General features: G+C 45.2%; 1 protein-coding gene across 1 annotated transcript in view; it reads left to right on the top strand.

Annotated features, from left to right (window-relative positions):
• Positions 1-5,070: 5,070 nt before the first annotated feature.
• T265_04018 (hypothetical protein) overlaps positions 5,071-20,847 on the top strand; it is a gene marked incomplete at both ends in the record, with an annotated part of 28,444 nt that continues 12,667 nt past the window's right edge. The window contains 5 exons of the mRNA XM_009168636.1: positions 5,071-5,232; positions 5,693-5,891; positions 10,446-10,782; positions 18,378-18,642; positions 20,349-20,822. Of these exons, the coding sequence (XP_009166900.1) occupies positions 5,071-5,232; positions 5,693-5,891; positions 10,446-10,782; positions 18,378-18,642; positions 20,349-20,822 (1,437 nt within the window). The remainder of the gene's footprint in view (positions 5,233-5,692; positions 5,892-10,445; positions 10,783-18,377; positions 18,643-20,348; positions 20,823-20,847) is intronic.

The raw sequence follows: 20,847 nt of genomic DNA, 5'->3' as shown, positions 1-20,847 counted from the left end.
CTAACAGCTCTGAACACCTGAAAGACCATTTTCCAGCCCACAAAGCCGGTTTAATTGCATTTAATGTTTTTGCACTGATTCGGGCAGAAAATAAAAGCGGCTGTTACCGGTATTTTGGATTCACTCTACACTGATATATGCTGTCTGTCGAAAAACGAAGCTTCTGAACAACAGTAATGTAACTGAACTGAACGCCCCCTCTCTCTTCGCGCCCCAGGCTGCGCACCTCCGTTGTGGCGAAGGTCGCTACAACCATGTATACCGTCGAGCAGATACGCATTTACTTGAATAGATACCGGCTAAAATTTGTTTCCATGTGGTTCGTTTGGAAACACCTATAAAGCGATGTCGATTGAATGAGGTCCATCAATCCCGGTTTGTGTCTGCATGCGCACCGGTGGACTATAGCTAAGAATCTGTCAAGGGTAGTTGCTATGAGCAACTACATGTATTTTATGACGGATTAAGAGATCAGACATCGTCGTGGTTTTCATTGACATGAACGCTCCTGCCTGTGCCTATGAGGAGAAATTGGCGGTCGTCGTGGGTTGCATATGATTTGTACGGACAACGGAGTGCCTCTTCTTCAGATGTCTATCACGAAGAGCCCGAACCATACCAGTGCACGATAGTTCGCGCCTCCGTGACGCATTGAGCTGTATGGCTCAGCGTTCGTTCGACACTCATTGAATCTCTCCTGCCAGGCTAGTCAGTGGTTCGACAAACACAGTTGTTGTAACGGAATTTTCCCCTGCTTAGTTCTCGATCCGAGTCAACAACAACAATCAAAGGTGCATGGCGCATATAAACGCCCAAAACGAATTCAATAACACTTGTACAGCGCGTCACATACATAGTGTAATTGGGGACCTTCTGGATGCGGTATTGGCAACCGGCATCAGGCCAACACTGGGTAATGATTGGCTGTTGAGTCCAGAATTTCGACCAATCAGATCTCGGTTTGATGCCGGACCGGCGAGCGTCCCGAACTTTTGACCAACCTTGCGTGCGATAGCCTCCTCGGTCGTACCAGCGCCCGACTGCGGACGGTAAAGCGGTATCCGTGTGGAATTCCGCCTAAAAACACTATTCTGGCCTTCCAGATAGGGTGTTAAAGCATGTCTGACGACTTGTTCCACAAAAGTGACAGAGCACTTGCATTTTTGGTCAAACACCGCTGCCTTGCGGTCAGGCTCTTGAGCCAAATGCTTCGGTTGAGAACCCTAATCCTCCTGGCAATATCCCAACCCACTTACAACCATGACACTTAAAGCTAAAATAATCCCATGCCACATCGGCTGTCGCGTGGTGCCACCAGCCAGGTCTCTTTGCTGAATGCAGCAGTGTGGGGAAGCGAAAACATGCTACTGTCGACGTCTCCCTTCCCACACATTAATTAATGTGTGGGGACAGAAAAGGGGAACAGATATAACTTTTCCTCTTCTCTGCCCCTACCACACTCAAATTTGAATACTCTTCCCGCGGGTCCAAGCGCTGGGGCAGACTGCCTTGTTCGCCGTGACCACACCCGCGATTTCTGCACGTCCGATTTCAGTAATGACCCTGAACACTTGGATGTCTGTATCCAAATTCCAAGAGCTTGTCTACTTCGCTGCCTTTAGTGTCCGCACACTGAAGCGTGCAGGACAGCAGGTGGCTCTTGCTCGTTCGCCGGATTTCCTCTACATTGGTGTTTGCTCTGTCAGAAACAAGGGCACAGGACGCAAGTTCTGTGACTGAACTGACTGTACCCTCACTCCGTTTGAGATTCCTGCTGCGCACCTCTGGTGATGCAAATGTCGCTGTAGCTGGAAATTCCGAAGTGGGTACTGTGTTAAAAAATCGAGTGGAAATGTCTCTACTTGAGTGGGTGCCCGCCGGTTGTACCATCTGCGTGGTTTGTTTGACATCTGTGAATCTGGAAGAAGTCGGTTCCTCGGACGCCGGCTGGACGGTCCGATGTGGGATATAAATGGCCAGTGGGGAAAGATATTTGAAGTGCTGCTCAGAACCGGAAATTGTTGGAGGTACAACCCAGTTAGCCTCATCCAAACATTGGATTTTTCCTAGGCCCGTGTTGTTGCTGGAGACAGACTCCCCTGGCAGAAACGAAAACTCCGCCCGACTTATCAACCGACGCCGGATGAAACTGAGTGCCCGTGCAGACCGAGTAGCTTGCTGGACCCGAAAGACTGAAGAAGTGGAAGGTGGGCTTGAAGACCTCCAAGCTCTTCCACGTGATTCGTTCGACTGTCCCTCTAGGCTACGTCATCAGGGACTAAAATCACTCCCTGATGTCAAGCAAAGGAGAACGTATGGACCGCTTGGCACAATACTTCAGACAACAATTTATTTGGCCACCTGCTTACCCCACTGCGAAATCCCGACCTTCAACCGAAAGGTGGACTGTGAATATCGAGCAACCTTCAGTCTCAGAAGTGTCCGAGTGTATATCTCTAGACAATCGTCATGATGCTGCTCATCCAGAGGACCTTCTACCTGCTCTTCTTGAATATTGCGGTCGGTTTCTCAGCCGTTGCTTGTCCAGCCTATTTGGATCCTCTGGACAACTTGGGGAATCGATAGTGGTGCCCATTTTCAAAAGCTGTACTCGCATTGAATGTCATCATCATCACCACCGACAGCATGGCATCAGTGTTCAACACCGATGCTTCACTGCGGTACAGTGTGAATACATTGTGAATGTAGTGTGTGTTATTGTATTAACCACATAGGTGTTAGTTTGACTCATGTTATGACAGGGCCTCTGGCGTCACTGATTATTCGTCGTATTACAGCGGCAGGCGAAACCTTGGTTCGTGACGTTCAAACGGGATTTCGACCGGCTAACCTAACTTATCTTACCTTACCTTATCTTATCTTACCTTATCTTGCTTTATCTTATCTTTACACTCTGTCAAGTGTTAGAGCAACTTCACATGTACAGGTGACCCACAATCTAGTTGTTCCTTGAATTCGAGGGTGCGTTTGATTCTGTCAATTGGTTGGTGCTGTTTGCTACGCTTGCTCACTAAGGTATGCTCCAGAAGGTTTTGGACATAATCCTATCCATATATTCATATAACTTTGGGCGTGTGAGAGTGCAAGGCGAACAAGAATGTCCGCTCTCTCCATTCTTGTTCAACTTCGTCATTGATGAAATGATGAGGCGAACGGTGGAAGGCCTTTAAAACCCCGGCGTTCAAATTGTTGCTGGTGCGAATCTTGTTGATCTGGAGTACGCAGAAGACATCGCCCTCATACTTGAAGGTCGATGCGAAGCACAAGCCTTGTTGAATAGTGTCCACCGTCATACCATTTTTTGGCATTCGCCTTGTACCTTCGAACTGCAAAATCATGCTTCAGAACGTGCGATTTCCTGAAGCGTCTAACACTTGATGGAGAACCACTGGAAGTTGTTGTAGTTTTATTGTGTGCCTGATGTATGTCTGACGAAGTCAGTGCGAGAATCTCAAAGGCTCTAATCATGTTTGCTAATTTTCATCACTTATGACATCAAAAAGGTATATGGTCTGGTCTTAAAGGTCGCGTGTACCAGACTACAATAAGAATTGTGTTGTAGGGCTGCGAGACGTTGCATCTGCGGACGGATGTTGTGATGCGTCTCCAGGTTTTTTACCACCGATTTCTGAGAAGCATTGCTTTGTCAGTTGACGTCAGGGGTTTGGCGATGAGGTAATTGGAAAACAGGTGTTTAGTTGTGCACCAGGTACTTCAGTCGCAGAAAACATTTAGTACCATCAACTGCGGGAGCCCAGCCATGTTCTACACAGGCCGAAAAGTTTACTAATACAAGTGGTGCCTCCTTCAGAATGGCGCAAACTGCGGTGTGGACAGCGTACGACTTTGGAGAATTGTGTGAGAGAGACAAGGTGTCGTCGGTGTTTTACGCCTTCCATGATGGTGTCTCTTTGACCCTTCTGCGCTTGTTTTGAGGCATTACAAGAACTGGCGGTTAGTCGATTTCAATGGTGCTTATTTGAAAGGCCTATTGTGAAGAAAAGAATAAATTGGACGGGGAAGTGCTCAATTACTACAATCATTCCGAGGTGCGTACACCTCCAGACACTAATTCAGGCAATCTGGATAGAAACTGAGAACAAAAACGCCTCTGATATCGGTTGGCAGCCATATCTTGTAATGCCTCAAACCAGGTGCAGTGGCGTTTGCCACTTGTCGCCACATCAACACCGAGTGGTGTCACACATGTGGCTCCAAGTATCAGGCGCACTGAGACAGAGCACCATTTCTGGCTTTCCGAACGAAATGATGGTATTTGATGTCACACGACCAGGAGACCGAACACCCTGGAGAACCAGGTAACCACTCGTACTAATGGATTACTTGTCAACTAATTCAAAACGGTATTGCTTTGTCGGATCGGTGGGACCAGCACGACAAACGCAATCATCGAACATTTGGTCTGTCGCTGGGATGGACTCAGTCAACTACATTCGAATCGTGCATTGAATTTTGAAAGTACTCTGGTACGCAAAATATGCGGGTCCCTGGAAGTCGACGAAACTTTAATTAGACTCCATTGTTCACAAGATAACAAGTTATCTAGACGGGCGAGCAGATTCCGCAAGGCCCTCTTGAAGGTAGTTACTCAAAGGAACCCGAGCACCTGGAACCAGCATATAGGAGTTCACCCAGGGTCTACAGGTCAGGCCGGTTTCCCCGTGTATGAAGCGCAAACTCAGGCTCCTAGCGATATGATAGCGTCCACACTGTCGCCAGATCGATATTTGCCAAAGATTACGCCCTTTGAGTGCTCACAGGCCTTCAGCAAACACATCGGAAGTCGCAGATCTTCGAAGCCACGCAACGGTATTAAAAGAATTACTAAAAAAATTGGTGACCCCCTTACTGCCCCGGTGCTGACTGCGAAATAACGCCATTGACTCGAAAGTGCTGATCAAGTTCCGTCATCGAAAATCAATCAATCAAGTCAAGCTTCGGTGTGAGTGTAAAGGGCCGTATGAAACGGACGTGCCTTGGGAAACGAATTGCAGAGTGAGGTTCTTGGACTAAAACTCGAACGAAGTCATGGTTTATTTCAACAAAAAACCCCACCTTGAGGTGACCCAGGTGGCCGACGTGGAACTGGAGCCCGATGTACAACTGGAGGGTGACTTTCCTAGTGCAACGAGCTACCGGACCCCTTATTATCATCGAACGAGCGGAGCCGCTGAACTAGCCGTATTTGAGGTAACTTTTCAGCGCTAACAAGAGCTCACCTAATTCCCCATTGCTACTGTGTCGTTCCTTATTTTTTTACTAATACCTTTGTGTCCCTCCAATGAAGTTCGTTCGACTGCGGTAGTCTTCTGCGTCTCACACGTTACTGTGTATTCAAGCGGTTGGGCCCAGTCAGTCGAGAGTAGGAGCGGGAACTGAATATCCATGTAACCCTGATATCCTAGCTCTGGACAGGTCTACTATAACAGCGGAACCTTGACCAGTGGCAGTGATTGCTCCGTGAGTCCGTACCCGCATGTAGAAACTGGTTACACGGCTTACTAAAACTGTCCTCACTTCAGACCCCAATAACTCCACTCTGAGGACTATTCCAAATGGCTTTTCATAAGAGATGTATTGTATAAGGTTGTTCCATTTCATGTAGTTGCGTATGTTAGTTTCCCTGTTTCACTGTAGTCTCTTGTTCCAGTTTCAGCCTGCAATATCCCTCTGCCTCTTTATTTTGCTTTTGCACCCGCTGGCCGCGTTGCATTTACAGGGGAGCTGGAAACCCTCCCAGCGCTATAGGTTTTTGACAAAGTTTGGATTTCAACGGACTCAAGTTGACGAGTTAGAAGCTACCAGAGGATACGTTTATGGTTCAGTCAAGCTGAGCGAAGAACAAGCAGGTTTGCTTCGAAAAAACTTAAATTTCTATCTTCTGTGGATGCATTTGGTCCCGTTTAATCAGTGAATTTCATACATCATTATCGGAATAAATTTGATTAAGTCGTATTTGCGGATATCCCTGGACTTTTACCTCAATGCGAACTTTTGAAAAGCGCCTGACAAGGCTACAGATGCATGCTTGGCACAGTGTTGTTACTTATTGCGTCACCCAGTCTAAGGAAGCAGAACGCATTGTTCCATATTATCCCGCTTGATAACTTTGTTGTATCGCGCCTGTTGATTGCGAGTTTCATGTGAGCGATATACTGTTTATCGTCCTGCTTTTGGTCTCCCTAGTCTTTATGGCCAATTATGTCCTGACAGAGCAGGCGCTGATTTTGCTAACCACTTGATCACTTATCTTATTGGAATACATTCTAGTGGCCTGTAAAAAGCACACTGGCAGTGGACTTTGCCAGCCCTCCCAGGGCGTCTGAAGCGAAAATTTGGCTCCTGAAGTGCTTTTGTTTGCATCCCAGCATCACAGCTGAACCTCTTGTTTACGATGTTCTTCCACTAAATTTGCTGCGACTGGTCCGCCTCATGCTTCATTTGGCACAATGTTTCATATACTGCAGCACGTTCCCCTGAAGAAAAACGAAGGGTTCAGCTGTCATCTAGTTCAGTTTCCCGTTAAAAGAAACGATTAATTTACACATGGATGTGTTCTGCGAGTTGCATGCAATTTAGGATCAAGTAAGACATAAAGTTGATGCAAATGTCTGTTGAGTCTCAAGAAGTACGGAACAGGCTATGGACTTCCGATGGTTTCCAGTAACCTGAGTAGTGTTCCTCACGAGGATTTTGTAAACCGATGGACTGAGTTCTAGCCAGCGTTTTATTTTTGTCACGAAAGCCTCGTCAGTTCAAGTGAACAAGTGACCAAATTTTAAGGCAGAAGGAGAATCAATCAGTGAGGTCTCTTCCAGGTAGCTAACCTACGAACGAAGGTAGCGAACAAAGCTTGTTTTCTGTGACTGTACATCACAAATTTATGACACTAGAAGTCGCTTGAAAAGGCTATGTATAAATTGCAGATACATATATTCCAGTGAAATAAAAAAGAAAAATAAGAGGAATGTGGACCAGTAGGTCACGCACTCGGGTTAGTGACTTCAATATCAGGTAAGTTTGTGGGGCCAGGTTTTCTACAGGCCAGCTGTGAGTCCAACAGTCATATCCCCATTGCCCCTGCGATCAATAGCAGTGTGGATCGTACCAGCCATCATCAGTTCAGAGTAACCTGATACAGTGTATCGAAGGCATGCTCTTTGTCGATGACGTGACAAATACGGTGCAGTTGAACTCGAACCCGGTTTCTCTCACTCAGAGACACGGGATTGTGTTTGAGCATTCTGTCTGGCAAATGCCTTGTCGTGCGATCAACGGATGATGCTCGGTACGAGGGCACGAATGAGCACACAAAGAAGCTGGCTGTAGATTGTGAGACTCTGCCCTTCAGGCAACCTGATGGTGGGGCTGGAATTGAAGCTCAAGCACATGTCAGTAGGTCTTCGAATAGCTAGTTCAACAACTGATACCTTTAAATGAGAGATAAATAGGACCAACGATAGAGGAATTTCTCAGAAGGAAGTGGAGTTGAACGATTTCCCGTCGGTCGAAAAGACTCAGGATTGCGTATCCGAAATAAAATCCAACAATTTCACGAAGGTTTACATGGGTCGAGCAACTAAGAACTTTCACAGCACAACCGGTGAGCACAAGCGGCACACAAACGGCTCACCAAGAAACACCGGGCACTGGTAGTGAATTTGGAAAATGCCGGGCATGCACTCGACAAAATAGCTTGGAAATATAGGGATTTTGGGACCACTACTAAGATCTATACCACAGCAATCGGTGACCGGGGCGGTGGAAACCGCCAAGCATCCCAGCGTCAATAGGATCATCATCGACAATACATCAACACTGATACTTCACTTTCGCTTGCGTGAATAGGACTGGGTTCGTAGAATTGGCAAGCTAATGGAGATCGATTTTAGGTCAGCCAAACTGACGCGGTGGCATGCGGTCCCGATGACGTGGTCAGGATCTAAAGTACTGATTCAATGCAGATTCCACTTAATCTCAGCTCCATTTCGTATGTCCCAACAATTATTCATCCGCACAGACCAATAAAATCTGTGAACCACATCCAATAAAGTGCGCTAAGGCAAAGCTCCATAACCCGATTGTGCTCGATGATTGTTCCCCCTAACCAGTCCATCGTACAGTAGGTAACCAACAAGAACTGACCCAAAGTGGGTGCTGAGTTAATCAGTTAGTCGGGAGAGACCTCAGTGGTTGTTTTCCGCCTGTCTTAAAACTTAGTCAACGTGAGCCTATTTACTTGGACTGACGAAGCTTTTGTATCAAAAACAAAACGTTGGCCGGAAGTAAATTCATCGTTGATTTAGTGGAACGTGTGGCTGTAATGATAAGTCAACTGAGCTGGAGCTTGGACTTGTTTGCAGACCGTAATAACAACCAAGTTAACTGATTTCTTTCCGATAGGAATGCTTATTTCCAACTGAATTTGTTTGCTAAATGATACAGAGGACTGCCTTCTTTCTCGTTGGCACTGATACCTAACTGTGGATTCGCCAGGTGCGTTACGATGTGGTTTCCAATAAAATTTGATGCTGGGGGATCTTTTGAAGGGTAGTTTGATCTGCTTGACTGTTGAATTCTACAGTCCGTTGCCACCAAACAATCATCACGTGACTGCGCATTCGATGCTGACAATGGCCGTGACACCGGTGTGGTGGTAAATATCTAGTGACATCTGTATTAAAGACTCAGTTGCATCCACGTCGGATGGTTGGCGAAACTCCGCGCACGCTAGATATTCACATCGACCTTTCCTGCCTATACTTCTGCAGCACCTTATAAGAGCTCAAAGCGTTAAAATCTATGTGAACTCCTCTTCGTGCTTTTTGTCCAGCGTTTTGGTTCGTTTCTACACGCAAAAAAGTAAATGTGTCTAACTGGTAACCCCTGAACATTCATTCATCGTCATCATCATAGGTAAGGGTACACCATTGCTAAAGTACGGCAGTGGCGAACACTGATGTCATGCTGCCGATGATGATGGTCAACTAAATGCTGGTGCAACCGTGAGAGACTAGTTCAGCTGTAGCACGCTTTCGGTGCCTGGTCGCCATGCCCCCCCCCCCGAAGGGAGCTCGAAGGATGAAGTACTCGCAGTTTGCCCAAGTTTAGACTGGAGCAGTCGAGATGCACAGTTTGGGTTCGAACCACGAACCTTCCGGTCAGTAAGTGTGCGCCTTAGTTACTGAGACATATTGAGCACCGTGAGAATGTACCCATTAAAGAGTGAAATGAAGCGGAGGGCGAGGGTTTTTTGTGAACACATACTTATATATCCGTGGACAACACTGTAGAGGAAGGAAACTATATCATGGAACAGCCACTAGGTGAACGTATCAATGTACGAGGTCGTCAGGGAGACTGACCCAGTGTCTTTTGCGAGCTCGACATGTGCCCAAGGTACGATGACAGGCAAACCTATGAAAGGCAGTCCTGCCAGAAGGTGATGGCATGCTAGCAAGTGGGACCGGTTGCGTGCCCTATGTGGTAGGGTTTCTAGCAATATGTAAGGAGAATAACTTGTATCCCAATCAAGGAGGCGTAGAGATCGCACACACCTCAGTTTGCTGATAGATAGTTGCTAAGTCATGATCTGTCACATGTGAGCCTTCCTCCAACAGGACTTCAGAGTTGAAAACGGTGGTTTCTTCGGTGGGCTTACGTAGTACATGTCAGAAACACATTAACGTGTTTAACTTGTAGCTCTATTGATTCCAAAACATCTCGAAGTGCGCCATTTCATTGCGAACACGCTTCAGTCAACTAACGACTTCTGTACTGCCAGAACACGATAATCAGATGTTTGGATCCGACCAATTTCCTCAGATCTAAGGGGTCAAGTTTCACATCCATAGAGTAAGAATGTTGTTACACCTCTGTACATGGCCTCTTAGCTTCAGTGTAACTTTTTCTGGCAATATAAATGACGCAAGCCTGTGCCTTGATGTTGCGTGTATTAACCTCTTCTTCATTATACAGTCACGACCTATGCAGAGGTCCAGACAAGTAAACCTGTCAACAAACTCGAACCTTTCTCCCCGAAGTTTCAAAAGGAAACAGAGGAACTCCCAATCCTGAATTAATCCTTTGTACTTTGAGGGTGCGAAATGTATAGAGACACGGATGATCACATCGGAGGTTCTGTTTAGACTGTGAAGTGTGATGGTCGTCAAGTAACAACAACTTCGACCTTGTAGTCCAAGGCTACTGGTCCTTCTCTGGATGTCATTTCAATAGCAGTAGTCTCCAACCATTACAGCGGGTATTCCAAGGTAATAACGATGGCAAAGTTGAACCGACAGTAAGATTCAATGGTGGGAGAAAACAACTCGGTCACATTTGAATTTTGGGTTGCTCAACATTACATAGTATGTTTTCTCTTGCATTCTCTGTTTCCACATTAGGCGCAAATGTGTCCAACCTAGCCACGCTTGTCCTCGTTGACAGCGAGTTCATTCTCGATCTCTATGGGAATGCAACGGAACCGGTATGGCTTCAAAACACCTCGGGGATTACTCGTGATCAGTTGGCGTGGATGGTAGAGAATGAGCGATGTAGAAGGATGTTCTCGAAAATCGATGCGATCGCTTGGCATAAGACATGCGCCCCGAATGGCCAACTGGACTTGATTCGCGCAGTTCCTTGTTCAGCGGGCAAGTTTTGTGCCGAAGAGGACAATTCAGCACGTGTAATCACTAATTCACAATTCACTTACACGGTTCAAGACCTGCGACAGCCACGGTAGGTTCCTTTTGCGGATTTGTATGGCGATTCGTGTTGGTTGCGACAGTGCTCATCAATTCCTTATGCCAGCCTCATTGACACCTGAATTATGCACGTTCGTGTGCATGTAAAGACCAAGACTGGTTGAGTACGTCTAGTGCTCTAGAGTTTGTTTGTATTATTCCAACCGCGTGCCTTTTTCTTGCATGGATTTGATTACTCACTCGCTCACGAAATCAGTAGTATGTTGGGGCTACTTTTTTCAGAAGAATCCTTCCGTCTTGTCTCAGTTGCTCCGATAAGGTCGTGCCAAAGGAGGGGGCAATGAATCTGAACTTTACCGTTGACATTGCTGACCGGCTCTATAGTGACACCGGAACATCTATTCTGGATATCTGAAATAGAGGGGTCAGCGTGTTACCAATACTACACCGGCGCATACTGAATACTGCCGCGCGTAACTGGGAGGACCTGACAGGTTGGTGATCGGTCGACACCTTAGACTAACGATACAGGTTTTTCACTCTTGGTGGTTCGTCCAGTGGTTCGTCCAGTGTGTGTTACGGAGTGACTTAACTCGCTCATTTCATATATCAGCTGTCGGTAATTCCAGTCCCGGCACGGCTATGGATAAGCACTGTTCCTAATGGGAGCGAAACTCGAACCCAGTGCTTCCTCGCTTAGTGTCAACTAATCAGACTTAATAATAAAGGACTGCAGGGAGAACCTTCAAGCAAGAGGGGCACAAAAACATGATTACTACTAAGAAGTTTTGAGGGTGATGACCGGTTTTAACAACCAGAGTGCAGCGACACAACATCCTCGATCGAAAAACGAAAGATGTTCGTATATCCAACGACCAAATTCTTGTAACTGTATCAGCCAGTAAGGCACATTCAAAATCACAGTGAAGAAAAAACATTTGGGATACTTATGATGACTTATGTTTATATCATAACCGTGAAATCCGGCCTAAAGCAAATTGTTTTCATGTGACTTATGAGTGGATCCGTCTCTTGTTTACGGTGTGTGCCCTGATTGTTGCTCCTGTGTTATTAGCTCTCCTAAATCGTAATCGTCCTACCTTAGGAGTTGATCGTTTTAAGGTAAGTTCATCAAGCGTATTACCCCGGCTACTTTCACCGTCCAGTACGTTTTGGATGATTTTCCATACTACAGAGCGTTGGCGGTAGGTACGCAGTCTGAATTTGATGATGGCATTGTGGGACGTTTCTCGGTCGGTATCTATCATTTGCAGGTACCTAGCTATAACCGCCTTAGCTTACAGTTTCGTATTGAAATTCTAGGATGATTCTCATACAACGTTCGGTTTGTTGCATTAGACATTAGGTTGTCCCTCAGTGCACCGATTATCAGCGCTTGATTAATAATCAAGTCCCTCTTGAGTATAGAAGATCCTGGTAAGAATGACGGCCAACTAACCAAGAAATAATCAAATTCCTCGCAATAGTTTGATGATACTTGATCGAGCCGGCATCACGCGTAAACAGTGCACAGGTTCAGATAAGTCATATGTACAGTGGAATATCAACCCATGACTGGATTGACCAATAACCGAAGACAGCATGTCGAATATAACAGTTAGCACGCGATGTGACCTTAATGAATGGGATGTTCTCCTACACTCAAAAGCAAAAGTGCACAAAAGGTCGTTGACTGTCATAGGAGTGGGAATTTCGTTCCATTTCGTGTGTGCTCATGTGCGAACGCTCGCTCTATCGAGTAACCACCTTCAACGGTCAGCTCACCTTCGTAGCGTCAAGCTGCACTGACTCGAAAATCGTCACAGGCTAACCAGCATAACAACCGCTAACCAACATATGGACTCGCTTTCCCAACCTGACTTGCGCCCACAGCTTTTCTGATTGTCTTACTGACGACGCTGATACGATCCAGCAAATGGTGGGCGCCAGTAATTGTTGTCGGAAAACTCATAGCAGCAGGCACTGATGGCGACAGCGCTTGCCAATCCCAATCACCGAATAGCAACTAGTCTAAGGTAAGAATAAGGTTACTGTTGGTGGTGAAAAAGTAGCTGGGTTTAGTACGATGCAGACGGAGGTACTCGTGGAAATTGGCCATGGGCAACCGTTCCGTCGCACCAGTACTGGTACTACTCGTGCTGTTGAAGTGAAGATGATGATGATGGGAGAAAATGGAACCTCGATAGACGTTTGTTCGGTGCCTATCTACCATGCCGCCCAAAGAAAACAAGAGGGCTGGAATACTGCCAGGTTGGCCGGCCCTAAACAGGGACGTCGAGATGCAGAGGTCGGGCTCGAACCACGGACCTTTCGACCAATAAATTCGCGTTCTAATCACTGTGGCTCGGCATTTTCCCGTTGGGTCATACAAGTGGGGGGTCATACTTTGTTTCGCGATTCATTGCGTTGTCGATTTTGTGGTGCTACGGTGAACTTCTGTTTGGGCCATTTATCTGTGGATCCATCAAGAAACCCAAAACCAGTCTCAGAAAGTGTTGTTCTGTGTTCTTAGCATGGTACCACTGTCAGTAGTTTTACCATATTGTTGCAGTAATCGTCAGAACCTGGTCGACCCCCTTCGGACATTAGACTTTTCCTTACCGTTTATTAAGTTTTATGCAGCTGAGCGATAATTTTCAAAATCAACTTGTATGGGCCAACTTGGGATGGGCCAATAAACAAGTCTTAACAATAATGTCCCTGAATGAGAAAACAGCCTAACACTTTGTAATGTACTACTCATAAGGTTGCTAAAATGCATCAATCAACTTGTATGGGCCAACTTGGGATGGGCCAATAAACAAGTCTTAACAATAATGTCCCTGAATGAGAAAACAGCCTAACACTTTGTAATGTACTACTCATAAGGTTGCTGAAAATACATCGACAGCTCACGACCGGTTTCGTCTAACACTTTCGTGATAGCGTGGTGGTCGAAATGGCCTCACAGGACGCCCTACAACATGAACCATGTCTGAAAGAAAATAGCCTAAAAGAGATTTTCACCTCATTCGAGAAGTTCATCTACTCAGATATGCTGTTTGAAGATCAGATTTATCAAATCGTCAGCTCTAGAATGCCGTAGTCATGAAATCACTTGCCGATGGCCTTCATTTTTGGTTCACATTCGGCTGCTGTTACGATCCAGTTTGTAAGTTCGTGTTCCTGTCTGCGCTCAGCACATATCCTTTTTATTCAGTCATTCACTCCAATTTGGATGTGCTATGAAGTGTTTGGCAAGCATCACAAATCAAATTGACCACAGAATGAGGAAACGGTACCATTTAGATTGTGAAGTCTTAACCTAATGCTGGCGAACGGTTGTCTGGCCAAGACTCGATCGATAGATGCCGCAGCATGAAGGCTGGTGAAAGTACCAGGTATTCGAATTTATTCAACTCTATGAACTCTCGCCTTATCTGTGATCGAGGCAATTCCTTTTTGATTGCGTAGCCCCCTCCCTTATTGTCAGCAACAGTTTATTTGTACTTTTCAAATCCGATCGAACTTTCCTTCATCGTGCATACACTTAGACAGCCTCGCGTTCATCAAAACACTTTTGCGGTTGTGTTCTGTGCAGCATTCATGGAAACCATATTTTCACCAATACTATTTTCTGTAGTAAGGTAGGATTATTCGGTGTGTTGTGCTCCCGAGAAATACCAGTTTGTGCTGTACTACTGCAAGAGGAATTTGTCGCACTGATTCTCGGTCAGTCTTGAACCATTTTCTTCGTATAATCACATATTGTTATGTCTTACATACTAAACTAATTGAATCGGACAAGAAACAATAGTTTGTTCACATTTGTTCGGAGTTTCCTATTTACATGCTCAGTATTCTGCACCACAACGAATTACAACATCTTTCGGTCGATTAACTCAACGGCCTTATTTATCGTTAAATTTTGTTGTTGACTGTCTGACGCAGAAACTCAAACATTCAGGTCGTGACAATTAACGTAAGGTGACCCACATTTGGACGGGATCGCAGCACAGGGGGACTGACTCATGGGTAGATTTGTTATCCAAATTTTCTGTAGGTTGTTTCCACACCAAGCCATCGTCTCGCTTAAAATTGGGATTGTTGTGCTCTCATTGAGGCCTTTGTTGTAATTGCAAGATAAGCGTACAAAATTTTCCTCTGAGCAATGTAATAGTCCGTTCACCGTGAATGAGTTGTCCAAAGTCCTTTCTTCATCGACTACCCATCCAAACGGCATTTCCTTCAAATTCCTGTAATGGACCCTTGGCATCAGTAGCTAGGACGAATTCGAGTGCACTTCCTCAATCGTATTGTTCATTCCCTGCAATTAAAGTTCAACCTCTTCTTGAGTTTCGTTTCTGAGGAACGTGACGGGAGTTGAGGGTGACCTCACAAGGAGATTAGGCTTTAAAGCGCTCCTTATCGATCCTGTCCAACAACCTCCATATATCCGAAAAAGATTACAAGGTTTGCATCACAATTTACTTGGTGGATTGTGTTTCCCGCACATAATCATTATTTTATTGACTGTGTTATCGATCCTGTCCAACAACTTCCATATATCCGAAAAAAAATCACAAGGTTTACATCACAATTTACTTGGTGGGTTGTGTTGCCCGTACACAATCATTACTTTATTGACTGTAAACACGTACAATGTTCCGTCGGTAATCATAGTTTTTGTTTAGTTTGGTAAATGGTGTAAACTCCTCCGTCATTTCCTGTTGTTTGCATAGATTTGAAAGTCGTACAGTTTTCGGTGAAACAGCGGAGGTTTGCCTGTGCATTACTGTAGCCATATTGTGCATACCCTTACCTTTCGTAACCGTCTAGGCGGTGCCAGCAATTGATGTCAGACTCACGTTCACCCACCCTATTTTGCACTTCTGCGTGAGTCAGGTAGTACGTTGTTGTAGTGGGTTGGTAAGAGTTTGCAATGTTGAAAGATTTCTTTATAACTAGGACATTTTTCCATGGAGTTAGTTGCATGAAATAATAATATCAATGTGAAATAGTTTAAATCTGATAGTTACACTTGACGGGAGGTATTCGACTGTCTCTATGCTCATCGTCTGACAGCATAGGTCGGCTGGATCAGCGTACCTCTTCCAGCGGTGAACGAAAGGAATCAAAAGACGACGGTCGTTGTCTACGTTAGAGAGGGAGGGTGACCGCAAATTTTATGCTTGGGTCCTCCCCGTAGAAGCGACAGATTATTCCGTCGTGATCCAACTTTACAAATAGAAAGTTTTTGGTACCATGAAATCAGTCAGTGTCAAAAAATGTTCTGACTGCATGGTGGCGGGTATCTCAGTCAATTCACTCATGGATGATTGGGCGATGCATCCCTACTTCGCCTTTACGTATCCACGGTACAAATTTACAACTGTCGACTGGAGTGGTGTCGTCACGCCAGGTGAAATTCAACGTAACTGTTGCGATAGGCCTACTGTCAACCTCACGCGCACCGGAATAATACGGTCTGTGACGGGATTTGCCGACGGATATCGAAGGAATTACGGTATAACGAGACACACAACAGAAGTACCGTTCGCGTTAGCGCAGATGTCGAAATACGAGAGTGAGGCCATAACAAGTAACAGTGTAGCGAAGGCGTAGTGTATTACGACACACTTAAACTGAAGGGTTACGGCACCCGTCACACCAGCGGCACCGTCTTCTATCACTATAGGCTGATTTTACTGTGCCCTGTCAACAACGTATACCATCCCACTCTGAAGGAAGCCACACCTCTGAAACCTTTAAGGAGAAGCACGTCCGTCATGGTTGCGCAACTGATGACCTTCCTGTCTGTCATCCTCTTGGCGATCGAGAGGTATATCTGGCATTGCCTACTTCTGATACCCATGTACTCGTGGTTTCAGCCACCAGTTCCAAGTATCTTAGTGCCCAAACTTTGTCTCCTCTTGTGGAGCCCTCACAAGTTACTCGCTCTTCTGCCGAGATGTAGCCACACTCGCGAACCACTCACTTGCAATAGCTGCTTGCTAAAACCTAGTATCTAAGTTGCCATCTTCGCTTTTAATGGCACGCGTCTTATACGACTGTACGTCTTCGTGGGAGGTCAGTTGTTCGTTCGACTGTTAATGCGTCTAAGCATTCGCAATTGTATAAATCCAAAATTGACTTTTAATTAATTTGATGACGATGATTATCCTACCAACCACGGTGCGGCAGACGTCCGCTTGAGAGTGCGTTGACGGACACTCGGGCTTATCGGAACCTTGAGATGCCCATTCATTCCGAACTGCGTGACCTTGACCGCCCATAAAAAGGAATAAATCATACAAACCGGAGCAGCCGAATGCAAAATGCCACCTGTGAAACAGTGGATAACAGCTTAACCAACTTATCAGCACACGTATCTGGTTGTTTCTTAGCTATATCCAACCAACTGGGCACTATACATAATCCCGTATTTTCTACAGCAGACCGACTGGCTGTATAAAGTGTTCTGATTTGTTATCTTTCGGTTCGTTGGGATCTACTGTGCATGGTGCATTTCTATCCAACTGTACAACAAAATGCACGCTGACTTGACATCCCTCGTATACCAATTTCGTGGTCTGTGCCACTGAAAGGACAAGTAATAATGGAAAATCTCGTTACTCGTCAGTCACTTAATCGAAAGCTTCTGCTGGAGTAGGTTTCATTTTTTTTATAAGCGGCTTGTCTTGGTTGAAAAAGAAAATGGATACAATAAGTTGCCTCTAATCACTGTCTGGTATGGCAGTCGAACTATCAATGAACTTCCCACTACTACGTAAGACGTACGGCTTCATGATTACTTAAGCCACCTTTCCTAAGCAAGTAACTCGCAGATTCCATGTCGAATCACGATGCTCAGACAAAATGTAAAATGAGCTTTGTGAGTTCTAACATACGGCGTTCAAGTTTTATGCGGAACAAGGTTCCGTAAACTCGTAACACAACGTTGTAGGAACTGAGATCTCGGTCTGCTGGTAACGTCATTCAGTGTGGCTCTTGAGCTCACACCGTCTGTGAAATTTAGCTCGCCCTTTTGTGAATCAAAACACCCGTATCCACATGTTGCCTTATCCGCCCACCCTGTTCTACAGCAAAAACAGGGCAATACCTGATTGACACCGTTTGACCGATTTTCAACCACATCAAAGCTTTGAGTGATCAAGTGTGACACTAAACACCCCAACTGACGAAGTGACTGGCTCCTGAAGTCCTGAAAATCGAAGACTGACGGAGTGGCGAGTTGGTTAGTGAACCGGTTGCTCATGCCTCACTTTGCCAGAGTCTGGTTCGAACAATGAAGATTGATTAATTAGCTGGAACTCACTTAGTTGCATCTCCAAGGGGTATTTGTGTATGCGTACTGCCGGTCTGGTTTAAACAATCAAACATGTTTAGTTTTTTTCGAGCACCTACTCGCGGACACTCTGGGTAACCCTTTTGGGAGGAGATAAGGTCCATCGTTCCTGGAACCCGTGATGTTAGGTATTGAGTGGCATATATCCCCAAGTCATGATGGGCATATAAGAACTTTCTGGTATGTAACTGCGTATGCAACAGTAGTCTTTCCTGTTGAATGTTTGCTCGTTATCTTTGTCTTTTTTCCACACCGTACAGGTATTGGTACCTCATGCTAGTGGCTTGTTCACGCAATCCACAAACATGCCAGTGGGTGACGACTGCGTTACCTAATCCAGACACTCCGTCCAGCTCCATCATTTCCACCGCCTCACTTGACTATAGCATATGGTTAGTGAATGGAGCCCCACGTCTACAAGGTTTCAACAAATTTGAGCATCAGTTCTCATTCGAAAAACACGATTCTGTTGAGATTTATTTGGTCTTCTTTGTGCTGTATGCAATCCTGGGAACTATTGTCCATGTAAGTCGTGGAGTTGGTTTATCTAGTGTTTTGTATTCGCACCCCATATTCACTTGTCCGACACACTGTTCCTACGTCTACATGTTGCTCTTCCTCACACTGCTTATCGCAGGTACACTCCCTCGAGTATACTGGGTTTTCTGCTTTCACGGGTAATTGTGAGACTGGTATTTCACGCTTTTATCGGAAAACCGGGTGCGGACCACAACCGTATCTTCTGCTGCCTTTTTCCCACCATTATGGGAAGTACAGAGCAAAACCACAGAACTTTCCCCCTCGGGCACTATTTCTATGACACTTTATTTTCAATTGCGAAAAATATTCTTCATTCAAAGTACATGCGAATTGCAAGCAAATTGTCGTATGGAAATTCCGAGTGAATTTTTAACTGTGATCAGTTGGTTGTTGAAGCCTTTATCATTGTTTTATCACAATAGGATGAAGTGCTACCAAGAAAAAGGAATTATCGAGCCAACTGGAATTCGATTTTTCTAGTGATTATTTGATTAGTGGATTGAACAAACTCAACTTTTTCAGTATTGAATTGTTAGGTTGGTCGTCAATCTTGGTGGGCTCAAGGGATCTTTAAATATTTGAATGCCTGGGTTTCAGACGATTACCGTTCATTTACCTGTGTTCTGCTATATCCAGTTTAACTCAGTTGTGTCAAGGGCATCTGTTCAACCAGCCTAAAAGAGTTTCAAGCGGTCGTGATGTTATGGCGCCAGTTTATCAAGCATACCTATTGTAAACCATTGTTTCAAAGACGTCTATTAGAACGGGAATAGAAGTTTGCTTTCAAGGCAAATATTGATTATCGGTGGAGTTCAGTGCAAACCGAATACTGTTCAAGCGTGACTGATGTGAAGAAGCCTAATGTTACAATACCTGTTCGGGTTTGAAAGGGTTGAGCCTCACTCTCCATGTGTTTTACTTTCTCACATGGTGAATTCATGGTAGTTTCCACAATGCAAGTTAAGAACCGAAATACGAAAATCTTGTTTCATTTCTGCGAATAAAACTTGTGCATCTTCCTCCGAAGTTTGAAGGTTATTCGTGTTGTTTCTCCTTTCAATATCCTGGGATCGGCCACTCGTCACTGAGAGACCAAAGTGGAAGTTTGGTTCCTTGAATACCTTCCCGATGTTTGTATACTCGTGCACAGTGCTTCCTTCTGGGGAGCGAAGCCCACGGAAGACGAAACCGCATTCCATCAGACATCTGCAGAGAAGCCATTCTTGTTCCCTCGAAATCTCCCACTTTTCCATGCCTCTGTTGCTCAATAATCGTGTTTTACGGCTTTGAGCCGTGTATATTAACGGGGTGACTGATGTTGCAACTTCGGGGAACGCACACCGGACGAAGAGGAACTTGTTCGGATGTTAGAATGTAATATACATGCAGTGCAATATATATGTAGACTACTTGTTCCCGTTGTTATATGTCACCAACAAGTTATAATCAGGACCGTTTGATAAAGCTATTTCAGAGCATCAAGTTTAACCAAGCTTTGTTTCTGTTGGCGTGCAACCCTAGTTTATTTCACCCAAATTTTACTCATGAAGCACGTGGTCGTCTAAGTGTTTAAGTGAACTATGATGTCTCCACCAATCGGTACTGATGTTACGGATCTAGACTAGTAAAGTTAAAGTCCTTCTTTCAATAATGGACCTTAGCTACTCTTCGTTTTCTTTTTGTCTTTTCAGGTCAAAATGTTCAGACAGAGCGTAATCCACGGAGCACTGTTCCTTACTCACGTTTGGCTATCGATTTTTGCCACCCTTTTCACAACCATCCACTTGGGAGTGTTTTCTTTTGATGGACAAGGTTTAGGTCACCTGTCAACTTTCGGTACTTTAATCGCACAATGGGCGGATGCTTTGTTCCTAGTCTTGCTACTTTCTACGGCTGAAATGGGATTCTTTCCTACCGTTACTCAACGTAATCGTCATACTGTCGAGTTCGACACATTCGTTGGGCCGGGAGGCAGCCCATCGAAGGGTGCACATGGTTATGTCTATCATCGTCTCCCGGAATACACACAGGCCGGCATCGAAAGCAAGAACGTCAGAACGAATCCCATGCAGAACGAGCAGTCCTACACATCTCCTTGGCCGTTCATCTTTCTCATGGTTGCTCTGTTCGAATCCGTACAAACAATTCTCTACATTTGGGCTTCTGTGAGTTTTTCACCATCTTAGTTCA

The sequence above is a fragment of the Opisthorchis viverrini genome (assembly GCF_000715545.1).
Source record: "Opisthorchis viverrini unplaced genomic scaffold opera_v5_62, whole genome shotgun sequence".
Classification (NCBI taxonomy): Eukaryota; Metazoa; Platyhelminthes; class Trematoda; order Opisthorchiida; family Opisthorchiidae; genus Opisthorchis; species Opisthorchis viverrini.
The sequence above is the reverse complement of the archived record's forward strand: the minus strand, read 5'-3'. Positions and strand labels throughout refer to the sequence as shown.